Source organism: Triticum aestivum, chromosome 4B (assembly GCF_018294505.1).
Source record: "Triticum aestivum cultivar Chinese Spring chromosome 4B, IWGSC CS RefSeq v2.1, whole genome shotgun sequence".
Taxonomy (NCBI): Eukaryota; Viridiplantae; Streptophyta; class Magnoliopsida; order Poales; family Poaceae; genus Triticum; species Triticum aestivum.
In genome coordinates this window covers 72,398,109-72,421,808 of record NC_057804.1, presented here as the reverse complement: position 1 = coordinate 72,421,808, position 23,700 = coordinate 72,398,109, and the positions used below count along the sequence as shown (strand labels likewise).

The 23,700-nt window shown below is 43.1% G+C and overlaps 2 protein-coding genes across 4 annotated transcripts in view; one reads left to right on the top strand and one right to left on the bottom strand.

Annotated features, from left to right (window-relative positions):
- Positions 1 to 10,619: 10,619 nt before the first annotated feature.
- Positions 10,620 to 17,990, bottom strand: LOC123091094 (adenylylsulfatase HINT3). Its single transcript, XM_044512494.1, has 7 exons — positions 17,697 to 17,990; positions 17,271 to 17,326; positions 13,509 to 13,566; positions 12,503 to 12,569; positions 11,322 to 11,377; positions 11,105 to 11,158; positions 10,620 to 10,972 (listed from the first exon to the last, which is right to left on the bottom strand). The coding sequence occupies exons 1-7, from the start codon at positions 17,916 to 17,918 to the stop codon at positions 10,886 to 10,888; spliced, it is 600 nt and encodes a 199-aa protein (XP_044368429.1). The 5' UTR covers positions 17,919 to 17,990; the 3' UTR covers positions 10,620 to 10,885.
- Positions 17,991 to 18,132: 142 nt separating this feature from the next.
- Positions 18,133 to 23,700, top strand: part of LOC123091092 (plant UBX domain-containing protein 11) — a 7,859-nt gene continuing 2,291 nt past the window's right edge. Inside the window, exons 1-8 of one of the 3 annotated variants that reach the window (XM_044512491.1) lie at positions 18,133 to 18,299; positions 19,183 to 19,282; positions 19,482 to 19,534; positions 19,631 to 19,712; positions 20,816 to 20,881; positions 20,975 to 21,042; positions 22,064 to 22,276; positions 22,383 to 22,875. In XM_044512491.1, coding sequence (XP_044368426.1) covers positions 19,183 to 19,282; positions 19,482 to 19,534; positions 19,631 to 19,712; positions 20,816 to 20,881; positions 20,975 to 21,042; positions 22,064 to 22,276; positions 22,383 to 22,875 — 1,075 coding nt within the window. In that variant the 5' untranslated portion in view covers positions 18,133 to 18,299. Of the gene's footprint in view, positions 18,300 to 18,492; positions 18,542 to 19,176; positions 19,283 to 19,481; positions 19,535 to 19,630; positions 19,713 to 20,815; positions 20,882 to 20,974; positions 21,043 to 22,063; positions 22,277 to 22,382; positions 22,876 to 23,700 lie in introns of those variants that run through there. The other 2 variants (XM_044512492.1, XM_044512493.1) reach the window with 2 other exon arrangements.

The following is a 23,700-nucleotide window of genomic DNA, read 5'->3' as shown; positions in this document are numbered from 1 at the left end:
TGGAGTGACTCTTTGTTGCATGTTGAGGAATTGTTATATGATCTATCTATGTTATTATTGTTGAGAGAACTTGCACTAGTGAAAGTATGAACCCTAGGCCTTGTTTCCTATAATTGCAATATCGTTTACGCTCACTTTTATAATTAGTTACCTTGCTGTTTTTATTATTTCAGATTATAAAAACCTATATCTTTCATCCATATTGCACTTGTATCACCATCTCTTCACCGAACTAGTGCACCTATACAATTTGCCATTGTATTGGGTGTGTTGGGGACACAAGAGACTCTTTGTTATTTGGTTGCAGGGTTGTTTGAGAGAGACCATCTTCATCCTACGCCTCCTACGGATTGATAAACCTTAGGTCATCCACTTGAGGGAAATTTGCTACTGTCCTACAAACATGTGCACTTGCAGGCCCAACAACGTCTACAAGAAGAAGGTTGTGTAGTAGACATCAAGTTGCGACCCCGTAATCGCCTAAGTTAAAAATACTCCTAGTGGAGAGCAACCCTCCCACTCGGGGGCTTAGCTGCGACCCCATAATCGCCTAAGTTAAAAATACTCCGAGTGGAGAGAAATCCTCCCACTCGGGGGCTTAGCTGCGACCCGTAATCGCCTAAGTTAAAAAATACTCTAAGTGGAGAGCAACCCTCCCACTCGGGGACTTAGCTGCGACCCCATAATCACCTAAGTTAAAAATACTCCGAGTGGAGAGCAATCCTCCCACTTGGGGGCTTAGTTGTGACCCCGTAATTGCCTAAGTTAAAAATACTCCGAGTGGAGAGCAATCCTCCCACTCGGGGGCTTAGCTGCGACCCCGTAATCGCCTAAGTTAAAAATACTCCGAGTGGAGAGCAATCCTCCCACTCGGAGGCTTAATTGCGACCCCGTAATCGCCTAAGTTAAAAACACTCCGAGTGGAGAGCAATCCTCCCACTCGGGGGCTTAGCTGCGACCCCGTAATCGCCTAAGTTAAAAAAACTCTGAGTGGAGAGCAATCCTCCCACTCGGGGGCTTCACCACCACAAGTATAGTGTGCGCTCCATCCCTACCTGCAGGGATGACGAGGTGTCGATTGAACACCTCTGAGCTATGCCACAAATACAGTGTGCGCTCCATCCCTACCCACAGGGACGACGAGGTGTCGATTGAACACCTCTGAGCTACGCCACAAATACAATGTGTGTTCCATCCCTATCCACAGGGACGGCGAGGTGTCAATTGAACACCTTTGAGCTATGCCACAAATACAACGTACATTTCATACCTATCCGTAGGAACGACGAGGCGTCGATTGAACACCGCGGTTGAGCTCCGCAACAAGTACGATGTACTTTCATTCGACAAAGGTAAGAAGATCAAGTCCCCTTGGGCCCAAGGGACAATCAGAAACAATTTGAGAAACCAAGCAAAAGACACGATATTCAAAGGAATCCAAGTTCGAATAAACCCTGCAAAAGTTCAGAACTGCAGCGGGAAAGAGTACTCGGGCATCAAGCCCGAAAGAGTTTAACGATTACATGATCACTCGACATTCCGAGGCAAATAAATGTGAGGCATAATGTTTTTCGGTCACTCGTCAGGAGAGGGGCTGGCTGGATCACATAAACTATCAAGGTCAATGATGTCTGCAATGCGAGTGGAAGTCTCGAGGAAGGTGTCCATGAAGGACTGGAAAGTGTGCTTCCTGGTGTTCACAACCTTGAGGGCCGCCAGCTTCTCTTCTCCGGTGTCTTTGTAGTGCACTCGGACCAATGACAGGGCAACATCAGCGCCACAGTGAGCAGATGATTTCTTCCATTCCTGCACTCGGCCAGGGATCTGATTCAGTCGAGTCATCGACGACCCGAGATCTTGTGAAAGCTCCGCCTGAGGCCTGAGTTCGGCATCTACCCGAGTCATCGCTGCCTTCAGACGAGCCAGATAAGCAACAACACTATCCATGCGTGATTCCAACCGCAGCAAGCTCATCGCAACATCATCTTTAACAGGACAATTGATAGGGTCGAGACCTGTCTCAATCCGTCCAGTCTCGGCCTCAAAATCCTGGCAAAATTCTGCACAATCGGGGAAAATAGTGAGTCGACAGTATGACAAGACATTCCAATCGACAGCAACCAGTCAGTCGAACGACGATACCGTCAAGCTTCAGGACCAGTTTTGCGGCAAGTTGCCCCAGATAAGACTCCAGCTTGCCCGTCTAGGCTTTCAGGCTCTCGACTTCATTTGTCAGGTTCTCCTTGTCTTTCTTCAGCTGCTGAACCTCCCGGTTGGCATCAGAGATGGCAGTCTTCAGCTTCGAGTTCTCCTCTTCCAACTTGCTGACCGAAGCCAGCTTCTTGTCTGCAAGTGCTGTCTTGTCTCGCGCCTCCTTCTGAGCAGCAGCGAGGTCCAGATCCTTCTTCTCCAGAGCCTCCTTCATTTTCTCTAAAGAAACAACACTCTTCAGACGAGCTTGAAGCTGACGGTTTTCACTATGCACATCTGTTCATGTGATGTCACTCGGGTCAAAGAGACTGAAAGGAAAAACACTAAAAGGCGCGAGCCACAAGGTGGACAAGTGTCGATTGGTTACCTCCCATGATGGTTGTTTCTTCTTGAGTAGTCTTGAGGTTCTTCTTCGCCAGTTCAAGATCAAGATTGAGGCTGATCTGCTGCTTGTTCAACTCAGAAAGTTGAGCCCCAAGATCACAAGACCTCTGCAGTGAGCAAGAGAGAGATATCAGTCGACACAAAGACAATTACAGTGAAAGTTACTCTAAGACTAGTACCAAATCAAACATTCAACAGTAGTCTCGGGGACTACACCCAGTGGGTGCACTTAGCATGCCCCCACTGGTTCGGATCAACACTCAGCATGGCCTTCCCAGCTTGAGTTAAAAAATAAGAAGAGAAAGAGTAGATTCTCAGACCACAGTCGACTGCCAGCAGTCGATCGTGGTCTCGGGGACTACACCAAGTGGGTGCACTTAGCATGCCCCCACTGGTTCGGATCAACACTCGACTTAGCAACAGTCGAGTGGAGCGAAAGACATATTAAACTCTAAGGCAATCACACCCCAGTGGGTGATCGGATACGAAACACAGAGTCATGATAGTAGATGCGCATATGGGTAGCAAAGCAACAACGACCGTTTTTTATGATTCAAAAGTTCAATCGGGAGTTAACTGACCTTGACGTTGGTCTGCAGAGCGGTGCTGGTGTTATAGGCCACCTGACTGGCCTCGTGCATCACCTTCACTTGTTCCATAACAAGATTCACTTGATGAAGAGCCTCCCTGGCGGCACTGGGCGAGTCGTCCGGAGTTTGGTATACAACAAAGAGTGATGGCGCCAAGGTGGCAAAGCACCACTGGGTCGGACGCATGGAGTTGCATTGGGGCAGCAGGAGTTGGAGCAGTTGAACCCGATGGGCGATCAGTCGTCATCGGGTCGGCGAATGTGACGCTGGTCCGAACCGGATCTCCAGACCACTCGACCAACGTCTCAAGCACCGGTGTCGACTGAGGGGCTTGAACCTCAAGCACTCTCCCGCTCGAGCCCTTGCCTTTCCTCCTCCCCTCCCTCAGGGGCGCTTCTTCTTCTTCATCAGGAAGCACGACAACGTCTCGTGGTGCTGCAACAAAAAGGGAAAAACATCAGAAATTCAGCTGACCGACAACTCAATTGACAGAATAAGTTTTAATCAAACGGACTTACCAGCCCGGGAGGTGGCTGCGTCGTCGGTTTCCTCATGTCCTGGGGCCTTGTCAATGTCCATGTCAGTCGCAGCAGAGGTTGGGCTGGAAAGATGCATGATCCATTCGGTAACCAACAGAAATGCCAATCGGAAGAAAGGAACGCAGAGAGATAAAATTCTCACCCAGAGGCAACTGGAACATCCACCTTCATCCTCGGCAGAGTCTTCCAAGCCTTCGAGGGCACAACCTTGGGCTGCTTAGCCACCTTCTCAGTTGGCTCAGGAGTCGACGTCCGAGTCCGCTTCTGCGTCTTGGTACTAGAAGCCACAGCCTTGCCCCGCTCGCCTGCTGGATCATGATGCTGTTTGGATCGGTGCTCCAAGCGTGGCGGCGAGTCGACCTCCTTGGCATCGTCAGCCTCGTCGCTCTCCTCTTCGTCGTTGCCGTCTGAAGACTGATACTCGCCACTCTCGTCTGCGTTGTCCTCCCCTTCCTGGTCCTGCTCCAGGGTCAGCTTGTCGTTGGGCATGGAATACATCTCAGTATAAACCTACAAAACAAGAAGTCGAGTGAATTCCAGTCGGTACCAGAGACAGATATAAGATACACAAGAAATCAGTCAGAGGCAGAATTTCGGACCTTGTCGGGTGGATTGCTGTCAATGAAGGGAACGACCCTCCTGGCCCCCCTGGGGTTGTCCTTATTGCCCGTGATGCTCTTCAGTCATCCAGCCACCGTCTTGGCCGAGACTTCCTCCGGATGAACCCGCGCGGGGTCATTAGCACCGGAGTACATCCACATCGGATGGTCCCAAGCCTGAAGCGGCTGGATGCACCGACTGAGAAACACCTCCAGTAGGTCCATCCCGGTCACGCCCTGATTGATCAGCTGGACCACCCTCTCGACCAGCATGTCTGTCTCCATCTTCTCCGCAGCAGTCACTTTCAGCGAGGAAGGAGTTTGAACGCGATTGAAGGAGAAAGGGGGAAGTCCAGTCGACTGGCCCGGGGTGGGGACGTCCTGGCAGTAGAACCAGGTCGACTGCCAGCCCCTGACTGACTCAGGAAGGGTCATGGAAGGAAAGGAGCTCCTCTTCCTCTTCTGAATCCCCAAACCACCACACATTTGGATAACGTGCGTTTTCTCGTCACTCGAGTTGGCCTTTTTGACCGTCTGGGAACGGATGGTGAAGATGTGTTTGAAGAGGCCCCAGTGCGGTTGACAGCCAAGGAAGTTGTCGCACATGGACACAAACGCCGCGAGATAGATGATAATGTTGGGAGAAAAATGGTGAAGTTGGGCTCCGAAGAAGTTCAGAAAACCCCAAAAAAAGGGGTGCAGAGGAAGCGAAAAACCACGGTCGACGTGGGTGGCGAGCAGGACACACTCACCCGGTCGCGGCTGCGGCTCCGCCATCGACAACCTCACGGCGCCTTTGGCGATCAACCCGAGCTCGGCCAGCTCGTCCAAGTCTTATTGCCGGAGCGAGGATCGGATCCAGTCACCCTCCATCCCGTCGGCAGCGCCGACCGCGACGATGAACCGCACTGGGTCTTCTTACCCTTCGCCGCCCCCGTCAACTTCTTCACGCGTTCCAGCGCCGCCGTCTTGTCCTAAACCATTGCGGCGGAGCGGCGACGTCGAGAGCGGAGGAGCTGCATGCGGTGGAGAAGCGGAGGAGAAAGGGAGAGATTGGGAATGCACAATGCAACGCCTCGGCCTCGACGCCTTTTAAAGGCCCACTTCCGAGTAGCTGACGCGCGGGCCCGGACGATCCTGTCAAATCCCCGCAGCAGTCGCGCGCCGGATACGTGGCGAAAATGGTGGCGCGGGGATCGGGGCATTCCTACTTATCCGTCCCGATTACCGCGGCGCACTCCGTCCCGCACGCTTCCCCGAAATTTTGAATCCCGCCGAATCCGGGATATGCGATAACCGATCGCGCCGGAGATCTCGCAATAGAAGACAACAATCGACAGATGATGTTATTAATCCACTCGGCAACTTCTGAATCGATCGGGGCAACTACTGAATCGATCGAGGCGACTGAAACGAAGCTGAAGTTCCAACGCGAACCTCCCGTTCAATGCAAGTACTTGTGAAGCACAAAGGTTGAAGCCAAATCCACTTCAATCTTCTTTCCACTCGGTCCTCAATCCATTTGGGGGCTAGTGATGAGGATATAGACCTAGGGTAGGGTCATAGACCTGACCTACGTGCCCTACCCAAGGTCACTGCCCCAGAAGCAAAGAAGCTCAAGAGATAATAGAGAGTACCCAAGGAAGACGTCGAGTGTTAGACCACTCGACCAACCATATCACTCGGATACCCCAACTTCCTCAGGACCACTCGACCATACAAGAAACCACTCGACCTATGAAGACCAGGAGTCAGACGAAACTACAACGGTCGGACATTTACTCCGTAGTCTTCATGGACATTGATGGCACATATAGCTGGCGTTATCAGCAACGCCCCTCCATTATGTACATTGAACCCTCTGTAACAGAGGGGAGCTGGGGTCCTGGCGCACTCTATATAAGCCACCCCCCTCCTCTGGGACAAGGGTTCGCACCCCCTGTAACACACACGCATATACTGAAATACAGTCGACCGCCTCCGGGCACCGAGACATAGGGCTTTTACCTCCTCCGAGAGGGGTCTGAACTCGTAAACACTTGCGTACAACCTCACCGTAGCTAGGGCCTTGCCTCCTCCTACGTACCCCTTATTCTTACTGTCAGTCTTAGTACCACGACAGTAGCCCTAGCATTGCCGTCGGGGCTGACCAGGGAACGAGTAAGTGACGGAGAAGCCACAGGCGGCCACGAAGCCGCTAGAGGAAGCGAGTTCTAGGGTTGATGGTATGGATGTGGGTGCGGAGGTATTCGTCGATGCCGAAGAGCACATGGGTATAAAGGGATGGTCGGGAAGATGACAAGTTTGACGAGGAAGCGGTTCGGAAAGAACTGGGCGTGAGGGGGGCACAATAGCACGACGCCGGCCATGGGTGGCGGGGCCCAACGGTTGGACCCATGTCATCAGAGTCAAAGTAAGAAGGTGATCAGAAGTGAAGAAAGAAGTATACTGAAGGAAGGAAGAGTTAACTGTCACTGGTTGCCACCAGAGAGTTTTGTTGTGTGTTTGCCGCATGTAGAGGGGATGGGAGCGTTGGCTATATGTGTTTTTTCTTTTTCTAGATTCGAGTTTTTCTAAAATAAATTATCTCTTGAATCACGCGTTTAAATTGCGAACCGTTTTCACCTCTGTGTTCCTCTCATCAGCATGTTCGAAACAAGATCTCATGTTGATAGATTTGGATGTAACTTTTTTTAGGCGCAAATTGTACTTCCAAGTAGAACTAGCTTGTGCTTCCAACGTATGTTCCTAACTTGGACTAATGTGTGCTCCCAAGGTGAACTAAACTGTGCTCCCATCATAAACTAACTCGCCTTTCAATGTGTGTTCTCAATTAGCACGAACAGGTGCTCTCAATGTGTGCTGACATGTGCTTCTATCGTGAACTAGCATGTGCTCCCAAGTCCCAACTAGCACTAAGCCGTGTTTACAAGGTGAACTAACTATACTCTTGTAACACACATGTGCTTCCAACATGGACTAACTTATACTCTGAACTCTCAACATACAGCTTGCAACAGTACCACATCGCCACATGTCACTCTATTGTGCGTCTCCCCACTCCACTCAGAATGATATGCACATGTATTTTCCTAGGGTACCCCTTAACCAGTTGCACCTTTTTTTCAGAGAGGTGCCCGAAGATGTATGTTTTTTCATTACTTTTTTTTGTTTGTCCTTGTTTCCACGTTTGTTTATATTTCAATATCTTCGAAATAAATATATCAAAAAATACTTTACTTAAATTTTCAAAAGTGTTCATCACAAAGTAAAATAATCTTCATGATGTGTTTTGTGCAATTATTAAAAAATGTATATACCGTTCAATTTTATTTTTTTCCATTTTAAAAATGTCCATGCATTTCAAAAACATGTTTGTGACATTTATAGAAAATTTTACACAATGCAAAAGTTTGTTAAAAAATATTTCGTACTATTCAAAAAAAAGTTGATGGCATTTAAGAAGAATGTTCACGCAGTTCAACAATATTTATGCGACATTTAGAAAAAAAATGTTTATACAATGTGAAAATATCTTCAATTAATTTTAGAAAAATGTTTCACACCATCACAAAAATGTTCAACAAATTTAAAAAAAATGTTCACATGTTTCAAAAATATGCTCATGGCCTTGCTATAAATGTTAAGTCAATATGTTAAAAGTCTACGTAATTAAGAAAATGTTTGGTACCATTACCATTCAAATAAAATGATCATGACATTAAAAATATGTTCTAATACTTAAACAAATGTTTGCACGTTTACAATCAAGTTCATGGCATCTGTGAAAAATGTTCAGTGTATGTTAGGAAAATGGTTACCGTGTATTAAAAAAATGTTCAATGTGCATTTCACAAATGTATAACTTGTATTAAAAAAACATTCAATGTGTATTTGAAAAATGTTCAACGTGTATACAAAAAGTGTTCAATATGTATACAAAAATTGTTCAATGTGTATTACAAACTTTTAACATGTATTTGGAAATAAAAAAAGGGGAAAAGTGAGATAAAGAATATTTAATAATGAAATAACAAGAGACTATTAAAAAAGTAAAGGGAAAATAATGATAATCGTAAAAAGAAAAGAAAACCAATAAAAGCCAATGAAGAAAGACAGAGAAAACAAAAACACAGGAAAAAAACCCCGGACAAAAGGTTCTGAGAATCAATTCCCCATTGTTGCATAGAAGGTTCCTAAGACCTCTCACATTATATGTGTTGTTAGGCTGGCCCATCAGGACTACCGCCTGAGGCGAGACGTTGTACCATCTCGAAGTAGGCGAGCCCGCGCTTATTCGGGAGCCTCACAACGATCAGCGCCACTTGGCACGCTCTCAGCCGCCGCCACGTCTCGCACTCTGGGCGCTCTTTCCTATTTTTTTCTTAATTTTTCCGCACGCGTTTTGGCTTTTAACGGCTGTTCCCGGTTTTTTTTCGACTATTTTGTTTTCCACCGGTCTTCCTTAGCTTTCGGACAAAAGAAAAAATTCAACTTTTTTTTGCGCGAAAAAATACGTCTTTTTTTTGCTTCCGCGGGAGGCACAAGTTTGCTTTTGCGAAAGGCACAACCATGCCTCTCGGGAACGAAAAAAATGCATTTTCTGTTTTTATCCTTTGGCAAGAGGTACGGTTTTGCTTTTGCGAGAGGCACGGCCATGCCTCTCGGGAACAGGAAGAATAAATCGTGTTTCCTATTTTTTTTTCTTTTTTTCGCGAGAGGCACTGCCGTGCCTCTCGAAAACGAAAAAAAAACTATTTTTTGTTTTTTCGTCCACGAGAGGCACAATTTTGCTTCCTCGAGAGGCACAGTCGTGATTTCACGAGAGGCGCGACTGTGCCTCTCTCGGAAAGAGAAAAAAAACGTGCTCCTGGTTCAGTTTTTTTGTCCACTTATTTTCGTGAAAAAAAGTTCATCAAAACCTATCAATATGGGATCTACTTTTAAATATCTAAACGTGAGGAATTCAATGGCGAAAACGGTTCAAGATTTAGACACACAGTTTAAGAGATAAAACATTTTGAATAAACGACTCTACGAAAAAAAGGAAACTACCAGGTTGCGACAAATGACGCACATGCAATGCGCCACTTGTCACAACTCGAGGAGGTGGGAGTGATCTTTGCAAAAAGAATACTTCTCAATTAGTGATTTCGTAGATATACACTGTGCTGCATACGACTCTGGCGCACTGATGTGGGCCATGGGCTAGCACCGAACGGTAAGAGGGTTTCCTAAACAAAATCTGGGCCTGTTTTTTTGTCAGTTTTCCTGTTTTTTTTTCAAGGGGCCAATGGCCCCCTTTAGTGTTCTTTCTTTTCGGTTGTTTTTTCCATTTCCTTTTGCGTTTTTCCATCGCTATTTTCTATTATGCCCCCTTTTTTATTTTTTGGTTTTGGGTCATTTTTTTCTGTTTCCGTTTGAAAACAAAACATATTTTTTAAATAATTGAATGCTTAACATATGTATTAAAATGTGTGAACACTTTTCTAAAATTACTTAACTACATAAATATTTTTAAATGCATGAATTTATTTTAATTACATTTTTTTTTCAAATGCATGTGGAAGAATTTTCAATACATGATATGTCCTTTTGATTTCACATGATGAATTTTTAAATACACGATGGAATTTTTAATACACCATGAACATTTTTAATACATGCCAAGCATTTTATTGTTAGCTTTTTTTATAGAAGAAACTCCGCGAGCACCGTGCGTTAAAACCAAGACCCGAACCCGGGTGGGCTGGCAGCTACCCCAGCTGCCCAGCCAACGGGTCGACGCCCCGTCCTCGCCAGACATTTTATTAAAATAGACCACAAACATTTTCTTCATACGAGATAAATTAATACATGATGAATATTTTTTAAAATACCCAAGGAACTTTCTAATACATGTTGAACATTACAAAATACTATATAAGAAAGGAAAAAAAAGCCTGAAAAATTGTACGTAGCCTTTACCTAACTAGCTATCAGGCTTAATTGGTTCTAGTACAGTTATATTCCGTCTATTCCAAATTATTTGTAATTCTAGTTTGTCCCAAGTCAAACCTCTTTTTATTAACCAAGTTTATCAAAAAAAAAATAACATCTATAATACCAAATTAGTTTCCATAGATTTTTCCATAAGATATATTTCATACTATATGCATTGATGCTGTAGACATTAGCATATTTATCTATATGTTTGGTTAAACTTCAAGAAATTTGACTTAGGACAAAACTAGAACTTTAATTATCTTGAAACTGAGGGAGTATATAGGGTGAGCACAAGGTTATCAAAAAATATATTAACATCTACAACACCAAATTAGTTTCATTAGATTTTTTCCATAAGATATAATCATCTATACGAAGGTGGCTCCGTACATAGTTCGTCCCCTCAGTTGACAATAAGAGCTGGGCATCGAGGCAGATATTATACAGTAGTTACAGTGCCAGTGTTTTTCGAATTTGTTAAACTCATGGATTACTTCAGCTATGCAACCGAGGCAGATTATGTACTTGACTGGACAACTGAAGCAGCTTTCTATTGGACCTTATGCGGTAATGAGCTTCAGTCTTCTGAAGAATCAAGTTGCTTCTTGATGCAGCTAATAAGACTCGAGGTTTCATTTGGCTCAATAGAGCTCCTCCTAAAGCTCTGTAATTTTTTAGTTGTGATTGTGATGAAGAATGTCAGTAGGTGATAAGACAAGTTATTTTGCTACCAACAGCCCCAACTTAAGGCTAAAGGTTATGAAAATGGAAATATAGAAATTGGAAGACAATATACCTCTGTAGGCCACAACTTGTCACCAGATCTACGAGGAATTATGTGGAAGTGGGTCTGTAGATAGTTGAAAGCACAACAAGGGATCAGTAAATAATTCTAAAGTTCATTATAAACAAATGCAGAGGAATCATATGGAAGTGAGCATGCTGTAATAATAGAAAACCATGACATACAAAATAGAGCCTATGCACTTTAAGTTTGAGATAATATTACTCACATGGAAAATAACTTGTCCTGCAGCTTCTCCATTATTGACGACCAAGTTGAATGCATCTGAGTTCCAAGAAAATCAGATCAAATTAATATGCAAATCAGCAAATGTTAGATAACAAATGGCATCCTTAGACGCATCAAAACAAATCAGTGCAATTGCCGAGCTAGTTTCTGAAAGATTAAGATATAAGTCTAATGACTAATCATGTTGCGGCAAATAACACATACATTCTATTGGTTTTGTATAGATGTACATAATACAAAATACCAGACTGCAAAAACTTGTCATATTACACAATCCATTGTTTGTGCAAAAGGGATAACCGAGTGCCTTTTTAACACACTGAAAATGGAAATATATTGTATAGTGCGGAAAGCAAGAAAGTTGTGCTCATGTTTCTTGAAAATTCAGGGAAAAATACATGAACTCTGGAGATTAAGTCATCCACATAGTGCATGCTGATAAATGCAGATACGTTATGCATATGGATGAAACTGCGAGTACCAGATTGAAACACTGCTAATCTTGAAGTGGCACACCTATTTTTGTTTCTAACTTACTCATGCACAAGCTTATTATTAATAGTGTCAGACTCAACATTACCCAGTTTGGGTGTTGAATGGTACATGTGGAGGTATTTTTTTTTCTGTCACATTAGCTTCACATTTAGTTGGAACCAGCAAATAAATCGACTTTATGTGCAATGCATACAATGTAGGGATTATTTTCTCATTTTGGGTTTCTATTACGGTTTTGAAACAAAGTACTTCAATCTCAGGACAGTGTTCTCATACTTCTGTAAATTTATGTAATCCACCATTGAAAGATTGAAATTTGGCACCATTTTAGCTAGTCAACACATAATCTGGCATTGAAGACACTCAGGCATTCCTAATCATATGCATGTTTGGGATTAATGTAGAAAACAAATTGAGAAGTCCTTTTGGATAACTCAACAGCCTATGTTGATTCTTTTAAGATTAGTCCAAACAACAATATTTGGACAAAATTATGTGCAAGAGACTGATCATAAGTCATGAGAAAGTATTTCATTGGGTTATACACAAGCGATGAAAAATTTAGTTCTGCTGTGCGTCTTCAGTTTATACAGACAGTTCTATTACAAGAAAATATATAATTTAGTTATGCCAAAAACGAACAGAAAATATTTGTAGTCTACCTACCGCAGTCAGTAGCCTTCATAATTGCATTGCTCAGAAAAGGTACTTTGGAACACATTGCTGCTATGACCTGGCTCAGAGACAAGATATCAACATCAGAAGACGTTATTATGTGATTAATCTGGTAGATGATCTAGAAACTGAGCAATGGGGGTGCAAAATTTCTAGCTTGCTTTGTGCATTTTTTTTTTACTTTTTCATTGAGATGCTTTTCGCCAGATTAAAATGCATCCTTTAATCACATCAACCCTCATGGACCGGTGACAGATTATCAAGGGCAAAAGAATGCAGGCTCAGAAATCTTCTACACAGGAGTTGATAAGACCAGTGATCACTCCAAAAAAGGGCAGTGTCGCCTCTAGCAATGGAGAGGAAGAAATTTGTCTGAATACATGAGATAGTTTAAAAATGTCATGCCACAAGAAGGAACCAACAGGTCCGGAGGCATGTGGAGGAATGGTCCAATAGTAGTTACAAAATGAATCTACCAGTTGATCATCAGATTTCCCTTAGTAACATCAGGTCTAGGCATGACTATTTGGCTAGTTAAGTAGCTTCCACAAATGACAAATAACAAAAAGAAAGGTTGCATGTCATCTCTTTTGTCTTCAATCCGCTACAAAGATTCGGATGTGGTATCTCAAAATTTTTGTGCTCAAATATAGTTTAGAATCTAAAATTAAGCTTTCATACAACAAACTATGAGATTTGCGAAAAACTAATGCAAGAGTAAATTGGTAATCAGCTCATGGAATAAATACTGCAGCATTTTGATTCGTTTGGTCCCTCAGAAGAAAACCTATTTGGATGTGGCATATGATACTATTTGTTCCATTTTATTTTGGAAGCAGGATGTTATTTACCTAACTACATATTACTTGCAGAGAAAATATCAAAAGCAAATCAAATACCAAATATGGTTATTTTTTTGCTGAGGTTCCGCTTCAAATCGAGAAACAATAATTCCCTAGAAACAATATCATGTATATTATAGTAATAAAACACTTACATGAGGTGGAGTGACCTCCATAGATGAAAAATGGCATTTTGGAATTATCAACGAATGCCTGAAGATGTGAAAATGACAAGGAGACAATATCACTTAAGAAATTGAAAATAAAATGAACAAACAAGTATAGGTTAACATTCATTTACAACAACAACAACAACAACAACAACAACAACAAAGCCTTTAGTCCCAAACAAGTTGGGGTAGGCTAGAGGTGAAACCCATAAGATCTCGCAACCAACTCATGGCTCTGGCACATGGATAGCAAGCTTCCACGCACCCCTGTCCATAGTTAGCTCTTTGGTGATACTCCAATCCTTCAGGTCTCTCTTAACGGACTCCTCCCATGTCAAATTCGGTCTACCCCGCCCTCTCTTGACATTCTCCGCACGCTTTAGCCGCCGCTATGCACTGGAGCTTCTGGAGGCCAGCGCTAAATATGCCCAAACCATCTCAGACGATGTTGGACAAGGTTCTCTTCAATTGGTGCTACCCCAACTCTATCTCGTATATCATCATTCCGGACTCGATCCTTCCTCGTGTGGCCACACATCCATCTCAACATACGCATCTCCGCCACACCTAACTGTTGAACATGTCGCCTTTTAGTCGGCCAACACTCAGCGCCATACAACATTGCGGGTCGAACAGCCGTCCTGTAGAACTTGCCTTTTAGCTTTTGTGGCACTCTCTTGTCACAGAGAATGCCAGAAGCTTGGCGCCACTTCATCCATCCGGCTTTGATTCGATGGTTCACATCTTCATCAATACCCCCATCCTCCTGCAGCATTGACCCCAAATACCGAAAGGTGTCCTTCTGAGGTACCACCTGGCCATCAAGGCTAACCTCCTCCTCCTCACACCTAGTAGTACTGAAACCGCACATCATGTACTCGGTTTTAGTTCTACTAAGCCTAAACCCTTTCGATTCCAAGGTTTGTCTCCATAACTCTAACTTCCTATTTACCCCCGTCCGACTATCGTCAACTAGCACCACATCATCCGCAAAGAGCATACACCATGGGATATCTCCTTGTATATCCCTTGTGACCTCATCCATCACCAATGCAAAAAGATAAGGGCTCAAAGCTGACCCCTGATGCAGTCCTATCTTAATCGGGAAGTCATCAGTGTCGACATCACTTGTTCGAACACTTGTCACAACATTATCGTACATGTCCTTGATGAGGGTAATGTACTTTGCTGGGACTTTGTGTTTCTCCAAGGCCCACCACATGACATTCCGCGGTATCTTATCATAGGCCTTCTCCAAGTCAATGAACACCATATGCAAGTCCTTCTTTTGCTCCCTATATCTCTCCATAAGTTGTCGTACCAAGAAAATGGCTTCCATGGTCGACCTCCCAGGCATGAAACCAAACTGATTTTTGGTCACGCTTGTCATTCTTCTTAAGCGGTGCTCAATGACTCTCTCCCATAGCTTCATTGTATGGCTCATCAGCTTAATTCCACGGTAATTAGTACAACTCTGAACATCCCCCTTGTTCTTGAAGATTGGTACTAATATACTCCGTCTCCATTCTTCTGGCATCTTGTTTGCCCGAAAAATGAGGTTGAAAAGCTTGGTTAGCCATACTATCGCTATGTCCCCGAGACCTTTCCACACCTCAATGGGGATACAATCAGGGCCCATCGCCTTGCCTCCTTTCATCCTTTTTAAAGCCTCCTTGACCTCAGACTCCTGGATTCGCCGCACAAAACGCATGCTGGTCTCATCAAAGGAGTCGTCCAGTTCAATGGTAGAACTCTCATTCTCCCCATTGAACAGCTTGTCGAAGTACTCCCGCCATCTATGCTTAATCTCCTCGTCCTTCACCAAGAGTTGGCCTGCTCCGTCCTTGATGCATTTGACTTGGCCAATATCCCTCGTCTTCCTCTCTCGGATCTTGGCCATCTTATAGATGTCCCTTTCGCCTTCCTTCGTGCCTAACCGTTGGTAGAGGTCCTCATATGCCCGACCCCTTGCTTCACCAACAGCTCGCTTTGCGGCCTTCTTCGCCATCTTGTACTTCTCTATGTTGTCTGCACTCCTATCCAGGTATAGGCGTCTGAAGCAATCTTTCTTCTCTTTAATCGCCTTCTGGACATCATCATTCCACCACCAGGTATCCTTATCTTCGCTTCTCCTTCCCTTGGACACTCTAAACTCCTCCGAGGCCACCTTACGAATGCAAGTCGCCATCTTCATCTACACATTGTCCGCATCCCCTCCTTCCTCCCAAGGGCCCTCCTTAATGACCCTCTCCTTGAACGCCTGAGCTACCTCCCCTTGAGCTTCCACCACTTCGTTCTAGCGACTTTGGCACACTTATCCTGCTGGACACGAATCCGAAAGCGGAAGTCAGCAACCACCACTTGGGAACACTCTCCAGGTATCACCTTACAGTCTAGGCACGCACGCCTATCTTCTCTTCTCGAGAGGATGAAATCAATCTGGCTAGAGTGTTGGCCACTACTAAAAGTCACAGATTTAACCAGGAAAAAAATAAACTAAGCATAGCAAGACAATTAAGATGAATGGTGATTCAAGAGAGAAAATTCAAGGGAGATCAACCTGTGCATCTAGTAAGCTACACATTGCTAATTGAATTTAATTTAAAGCCAGCACAAATGAATGAGTATGGTTTACTAAGATCTATTATGTTCCTTCCACCCAACCAACCAATTGCTAAAACCTTATTTGGCAGGAAAATGTGTTGGTCAATATTCGTTTAGTCGTGTTTCTTGGGCAATAAAATATGATAAAAGTTCCTTTGTTTATTAAACTAGTGTCCAAAAGTATAAAGAGGCATACCAAATGTAGAGAGACAAATCTAAATGCATTTCACCGACTCACTCTTCTCCACATTTCCCTCTAATTTAATTTCATACTTTGAATGGCCGTGGTTGTGGCTTTGCCGCGGACGCTGTATGTTGCTTTTAGTTTTTTTGGGCTTGTTGAGCTGTGCCCTCAGCATTAACCTCTGTACTATGCTCGTGTGCTACCGTGTGTGTGTCGTGTGGCTTGGATCTTTGTGTTGAACCCGTTGGCTCTAGTGGTTTGCTTTATATATAAAGCGGGGCGAAAGCCTTTTTCGGTAAATTAACTGTGAAGATCCGGCGAATAAATTAAAGCGGCTGTGAATTATGTAAAAAAACCAAGATTTATTTTTGAAATTAAATATTGATATGCTGCAATGAATGCATTTGTATTGAATTATAAATCGTAGCAATCCACCGGATAGAAAGTTCAGACACTTGTCATAAAACTTTATGATCATTGATGGATGAAAATACTTTATGCATTATTTATAGGGCCGTAATCTGAACCTGCAAACTTGTTTCTGCAGGTCGATTCTATTGAAGTTTATGTGGATTGTCCAATCATCTCCATTAGTTCAAACTTTTGCTTCTATTGGTTGGTGCATAAAATTCAATAGATTCAAGAAAAGATTGCCAGATGAAACTCTTGTGTTCATACTCCACAAAATCAAGTGGCCTAAGCAGATGCCCCAAAAGTACTAAATACTAGCAAAAAGTTGAACCACACTCATTTTGCCAGTTTCGAGCGAAGGCATAAATCAATCAACATTACATACTCATGTAATTCTTAAAATCAAGGAGATAGAAAATATTCTTCCAGGCAACGACAAACATTTATACCACAAGCTGGAAATGCTCTATAATCTTCCAAGATATTGGGTCCAAAACTTCCAACCATATAATTTGACAAATATGGGGGAAAAGAAGGGATCAACTTACCCAAGAGCCAATGGGTGAGAATCCAATATGCAAACGCATACATCATCTTCGTAGAGCTGCAAATTACACAGACAACCCTGTTCAAAGCAATGAACCGGTCGCCCCTCACTAAATAGGTAATGGAAAAATGGAAGCTTAATGAATTCATCCCATTATGGCACTTATTCAATTCATGCACAAGCACCTTAACTACGAATGTTTAATGTTTACATGGCGACACAGAGTTAGAGGTTTCTTCGATTACGCATTCTCAGAGAGCAAGCTTCGGGTATATGCTGTGAGAGGCATTACGATTTGGATAAGCGAAGGTCTGAACGAAGCTGCCATGTAATCCCTCTTTGAGGCGACCGTGCAGCAGAGAGGACTCGCGAGCGCGGTGGCGGCAGCAACCAACAAATGGGAAGACGGAGGAAGGGCCCGACGCACCTTGAACGCCGGCGCCTCGTCGCGTATGATCCGGCAGAAGACGCAGCTCTCCGCCTCCCGATCCCCCACGCGACCGGCCGCCGCGCCGCGGCCGTCGTCTCCGCACGGAGAGGTGGATATCACCGTTTTCTGCCCGGCCGGCCGCTCATTCTCGGCTGGAGGCTCCGCGCCGTCGGGGCGGAGGTGGGAGCAGAGCACGGCGAGGCGCCTCGGCGGGGACATTTTGGGAGTGGGTAAGGTGGTCGCGTGGGCGTGTGGCTCGTACGCGGTCCAGCGGGTCAACGACAGTGAATAATAGCTCCGCAGGCCGGGCCGCGAACTAATCTCAGCGTTCAGATGAATCAGGGCCAGCCCGAACCCGGCCCAGTTCTGGCCCTACACGTCATCGGGTTCGTCGTCTTGGGCCAGCGTAACAGCCTCATCCTCTCCACAGCTTCATTCCATCTCGATCTCTGCCCTCTCCTGAGAGACTCGTACCAGTCGGCTGCCCACCATCGCCGGTCCGAGAAGCCGCCTGCTCGTCGGCTACTCCGCCGCCCCACTCGCCCATCCACCCCCCCCCCCCCCTCCCTCCGGATTCAGGATCCGGATCGACCTCCCCCTGTAAGTCTTCAACTGGTCAGCACCCACTCCCCCTTGCTGAATTCTTGACCAGTAGCTTTCGGCGATCCGTTCTTGGCGGTAGAGCGCAGTTCCGTTCCAATAGTCGGTTAGAATAACCGCGAATTTGCAACAACTGACATGCGATTCTGATAAATTGCGATGTGCTTGACGCGCCTGCCTTCTGCGTGTACAGAGTCGATCGTTGGAGCGATCTTAATAATACCGTCTGCCTATATCTCTTGGTAAGCCCCGGTTGACCAGTGTCAGTGTTCCGCTGAATTCTTGAGCTATCTTTCTGGTCCGGGTTTAGTTATTGGCTCTCTCTGTGCTTTGCCTCGATTTAGATTACTGACATATTTGACCTGCCTGGTGCCTACTTTTTAGTCAAGTTTAACGAGTCTGTAATGTTCTTTGCCACCTCTGTTTTGTTTGTACCTATCATTTAATAGGGTGGAAATGAACAGTTAGGAGGCATAGACTATGGGAACATGATTCGACCCTTTTTCGTGCCCCTTGTAATAAATCTAGCGATTTTGGCTCGTGTTTCGTTACTAGAATGAAATGCATATATTATTTTTTGTTGAAGATTCTTTACATGTGAAAAATTTTGTTGACCAACTAGTGAATTGCCCTATGCATAGTAACATAATTGTGGAAGATCTTATAGATCCTAACCAATATAAAAAAAAAGAAAGGGGGAAGAAAGGTTGTGCAAAATATCTAATTATGTTGACTTCACTATCTCTAAGAGACAATTTGTAACTAAAATATCCTTTAATAATAAATGTGTCCAACTCTCATTTTCATTTCTTAATCTATTCTTGGTATTTAGACATGATCCCGTGTCCATGTCATCATACTCTTTCTTTTTCTCTAGCTGTAGATGGAAATCACACTTAATTCCTTGACGTACAAAGGTTCGATTCCAGATGCAATTAATCAATCAAGAAGGGAGAAAAAACTCTTTGTAATTTACATATCAGGTGAGTTTGTTGTTGAATTCAACATCTTGTAGCTATGCCATCTATGTCATCCTTTTTGGTAACCTGACAATGATAGGCAATATCCATGATTGTTCTGCATAAGGAAAATATACTATCCAGGACAATCCTGTCTGGACTGATATTCTACTATTTGAATGTAGTCCAGTCTATTGACAGGACATCTATTGTTTCATTTCAGGTCAAGATGAAATGTCAAGTAGTTTGGAACAGTCTACATTGGTTGATGAACATGTGGGTTCCCTTAAACTTCCTTCCTTGTACAGAAGATTATTTTCTGTTGTGGATTACATATTGAATTAGCAAATTGCTTATATGGGGTATTCGCAGGTGGCTGCAGTGATAAGCAGATGTTGCATATTCTTGCAACTAAAACAAGGCGATGTTGATGCGCTTCAATTTTCAGCTATCTGTATCCTTCCACACACATATTTGTTACGATACTGTGGTGATGATTGCTCTGGATTAGCTGCTGGATTGACAGCATGCTATTGATTTACAGCTCTAGATTAAATATTTGACAGTCTTCATCTATAAGCCTTAGTTCACAATTCTTTTCGATCGCGAAACATGTTAGTCACATCATACTGACATCATGGAGAGTTAGTGGTTTGATAGAAAAACATAAAATAATTTATCACAAATTGAAGTAGTTCTTCAAAATTTCCATGGCAAAAACAGAGAAATGGTTTGCTGTGATAAATATGTTGGTATCATATTTATGTAACACCACAAACAAAATTCGCGTAAAGGCTAGTCCTCATGTGCGATGGATCTACATATTGCCCTCTTGGGGTATCGTTCTTGTTTTGCCCAAAATGACCAGTCTTCAGTTACTCTGTTTTGATTCCCTAATTCAAGCATTATATGTAATCGGACTAACCCAGCAGTACTACTACACTTTGGTGGTTAGGCCTTTGGCACTTTGTTAGTGAGGTTTGAAGAAATGAATCATCCTTTTTTTTTGGTCTCATCTGATCTTAATTGATTATCGGACATATATCGTACAATCCATGTATGGTTGTCGAGATGTGTCCATGCCAAATGATCCAAATCCATTGGAACCTTTCAATTCCCAATCCTACATAGTATCTAATTTATGTTGATACATATGTTTTAGCTAGACTCATATGGTTTTGAGACCACATTGTTCGATCTATGACCCTACCAACATCATACAGTAGTAGAATCCCACGATACAGGTCTTGCCAACACAAAAACGAAGCATCTAACGTTCCCATCCCAGAGTCCTTCTGATCATGTTGGATTTGCTTATTCACTGCTATAGTTATAATGTGGGTGCTATGCGTCTATACCTGCCCTCGTACTTGTCATAGTTTCAGTATATTTCACGCACTTTTTAGCAGCTATTTTGGTACTTGTATGATGTATTTCATCTTAGCAACCATGAAACTGGTCTTGCAGCTAATGAAGAATCCGTTTGTTTATTCATGTCTATAATCACAATGTTCTACTTTGACTGTGCAGTTTCATCCTTGACTTTTTCTCAATCAGATCCACAGAAGTCTGTCCCAAGTATATCTGTCGTTGGACTGAATGGTGCTATGCTATGGAATCATGGTATGAATACAACTATGCTTCCAATTTTCTTTGTGGAAACTATCTTTTGTTAAGTGACAGTTTGGACCAGTGCTTAACTGAGTCTTCTGGCAGAGGGGTATATTAGCCCAGAAGATCTTAAGGAAAGCATTGATAAAGCTTGGGCTGCACTTCAACTGCAGGTATATAAACTGTAAAATATAGATCTGTTGTTAAAGTTTATTACAAGCCTGTTCCGTAGTTATTTTCAGTTGCATTCATTTCTATACTTGCACTCTTTTTATCACTTTGAGTGGCAGAGTTCAAATGGCAGGAAAGTTCTATTAGATAAGATACCGGAGAAATGGTAGGTGCAGCTTGCCTAGGTATAATTGCAATTATATGATGTTAACCAGCCAATCTCTAAGCAAATTACTTACTTGAAGAACTATAATTTGTATTGTCCCTGTGTCAACTCTTGGGGTAACGATTGAAAGACCAGGGTTGCAATTATACACACTGCATGATATAGGGGCTGTAGTAGGTTTGTGCGGGCAATAGCAAACTCTTAAAGGCGCTACAGCTGCACAAAGCGATAAGCTGCTGTACAGCACAATGTGCTATTTAAAGCACTATTTGGTACCAACAAATAGAACTATGTCGGTGAGGATATAACATAAATAGTGCCTCTTCTTGTCTCTTTTGTTTTGGTCAATTAATTGTCAAGTTTGTAAGTTAAATTAAATTCTGCCACATGCCAAATGGTATGACTTTATAATCATATCACTATAAATAAAAATATTTGGTACAAATCTGGAGTATTATTAATGTTCATGTGCATGGGTCAGAGAAAGTATATTAATCAATCTAAGAAGATAGGCGACTCTTTTATTAAAATTTAGTAATATACTCATGAGTGATCTGACCTCCTTAGATTCTGCTTGAGATGTTCTGGTTCCATAACAACAGTGACAAAGTGTCATTCTTGTATTGTTTAAGATTTTTACTTGTGTACTGTTACATCAAATCTGGCCTTTCCTTATTGAACTACAGGAAAAAGTATGTTTGAAAAAGAAAATAAGAGTGGTCTTCCTCTCCAGAAGAACCATAGGAAATCTTATAATTTTGTTAGTTGTTACTGTGTGATCTATGTTGGGTTATTCTTCACACTAGTGCAGTAGTGCTATAGATTTGCTAAATACGAGCTACTTGGGATCTTTTTAGGAGACAGCGGCAACCCTGTTAGCTGCATCACTTGCTTCAAGAATGTCTGAACCTGCGAATACTGCTTCGACAACTATGCCTGGTGAAGACGGTTCATCTACTTCAGAAAATCATTCCAATTCATCAGGTCAATCCTCAGAGTCTTCTGCCGTCCGTGGGTTTGCTAATTCTACTGATTTGGTAGCACAACCACCTAGTAGCACAAGCCATGCTGTAAGTTTGTCTGTCCATAGTCTGCTACCTTTCAGTTGAATGAAGTTTTGTTCTGTATAGTGCGTGAGATAGAGAAGCGATAACTCACTGCTTGCATATGCACCAGGAGCTTCTCAAGACAAGTGAAATCCCAAAATCAGATTCAGCTCCATGCAACATAACCGCTGAGGAAAAGCTAGATTCAGCATGTCAGGCTCTGTTGCCAGATTTTCCAGCAAGCTCAAATGTGGACAGTTCCACAGATCCAAATCAGACAGGCAGTACACCTTCGCCAAAAAGGAAGAATATGGTGGATGGGAATAGCACTAAAGTTCCCTCCAAGCCAGCTTCTAGCCTACCAACTAGGAGTACTCCACAGTTGCCTGTGGAACAAGATAAGGAAACTACTAGCAGAGCTATTGAAGTGACCACAGATTCTGCAAAGAAAGATGATATTCAGCTGGCCATTCGTATGCCTGATGGACCTAGCCTGCAGATTAAACTGACAAAAGAAGATGTTTTAAGGAAGGTGAAGACTTTTGTGGATGAAAACCAAGGTAGTGGGATTGGATCATATAATCTTGCAATGCTTTATCCTAGAAAAGTGTTCACGGAACAAGGTACTGAATCTTCACCCTGCACCTATGGACATATTTAGAACATAAAGCTTTGTTTTATCCTGCATCTTGACCAGAGACCAATCCCATTCAGTTCTCTACTTCAAGGGACTTAACTCACAGTCTTCAATTTTTGCATGGACGAGGGCTTGTTCTTTGTTATTAGTCGTTAATTAGCTGCAAATGAGCAATAACTTGCCTCCTAGATTGAAATCTAAGATAAGCTTCTTTATAATAAAAAGTGTGCTTGCATGTTGCACAAAACGTGCTTGCTACTACCAGTGGGGGAAATTATTTGTTGTGTGTCATTGCATTTTCTTTGAAATGATGATAAATGATGTGTATCATTGATAGCTGTGTATAAATACCCAACAAAGAGAGTAAATAAACCAGGGCAGAGCGAAGCTAGCATTAAATTCACAAGGCACACTTCATAATAGGAAGAAAAATTGAAATGCTCACGTGCTTTATAAATGGTACAGAGTTAGCAAGACTTAAGACTAGTTAATTTTATGAGAAATAACTTGTAAAATATGTGCGGTAATAGTTTTTGTAGATAGATTTTTGTACTATCAGGTATTCTTCCCCTCTGCCTCTACTCTTCACCATTACTTATCCTAACCATTCCTTCCGATCTGTGAAGGAAGGCGCAAATCTTCCTTTGCTAAGACCAAAGCAGCGACTTGCAGCGCATTTTTGCTGTGGCTTGGATGATTTTGCCCCTCCAGTTATAAGCCCACACGCAATCTTCTCACCAGTTGGCAGTTGCCATATCTTCGTTATCTTTGCTTCATATCTGTGCATGCAAATGGCCTCACAGAAATCCAC

What these genes read in the sequence shown, in the direction of transcription:
- LOC123091094 (XM_044512494.1), bottom strand. Translation starts at nt 17,918, where the DNA reads ATGTCCCCGCCGAGGCGCCTCGCCGTGCTCTGCTCCCACCTCCGCCCC. An exon ending in ACGAGGCGCCGGCGTTCAAG is followed by an intron (nt 17,327 to 17,696) that starts GTGCGTCGGGCC and finishes TGTAATTTGCAG; the next exon opens with CTCTACGAAGATGATGTATG. An exon ending in CAGGACAAGTTATTTTCCAT is followed by an intron (nt 11,159 to 11,321) that starts GTGAGTAATATT and finishes AACTATCTACAG; the next exon opens with ACCCACTTCCACATAATTCC.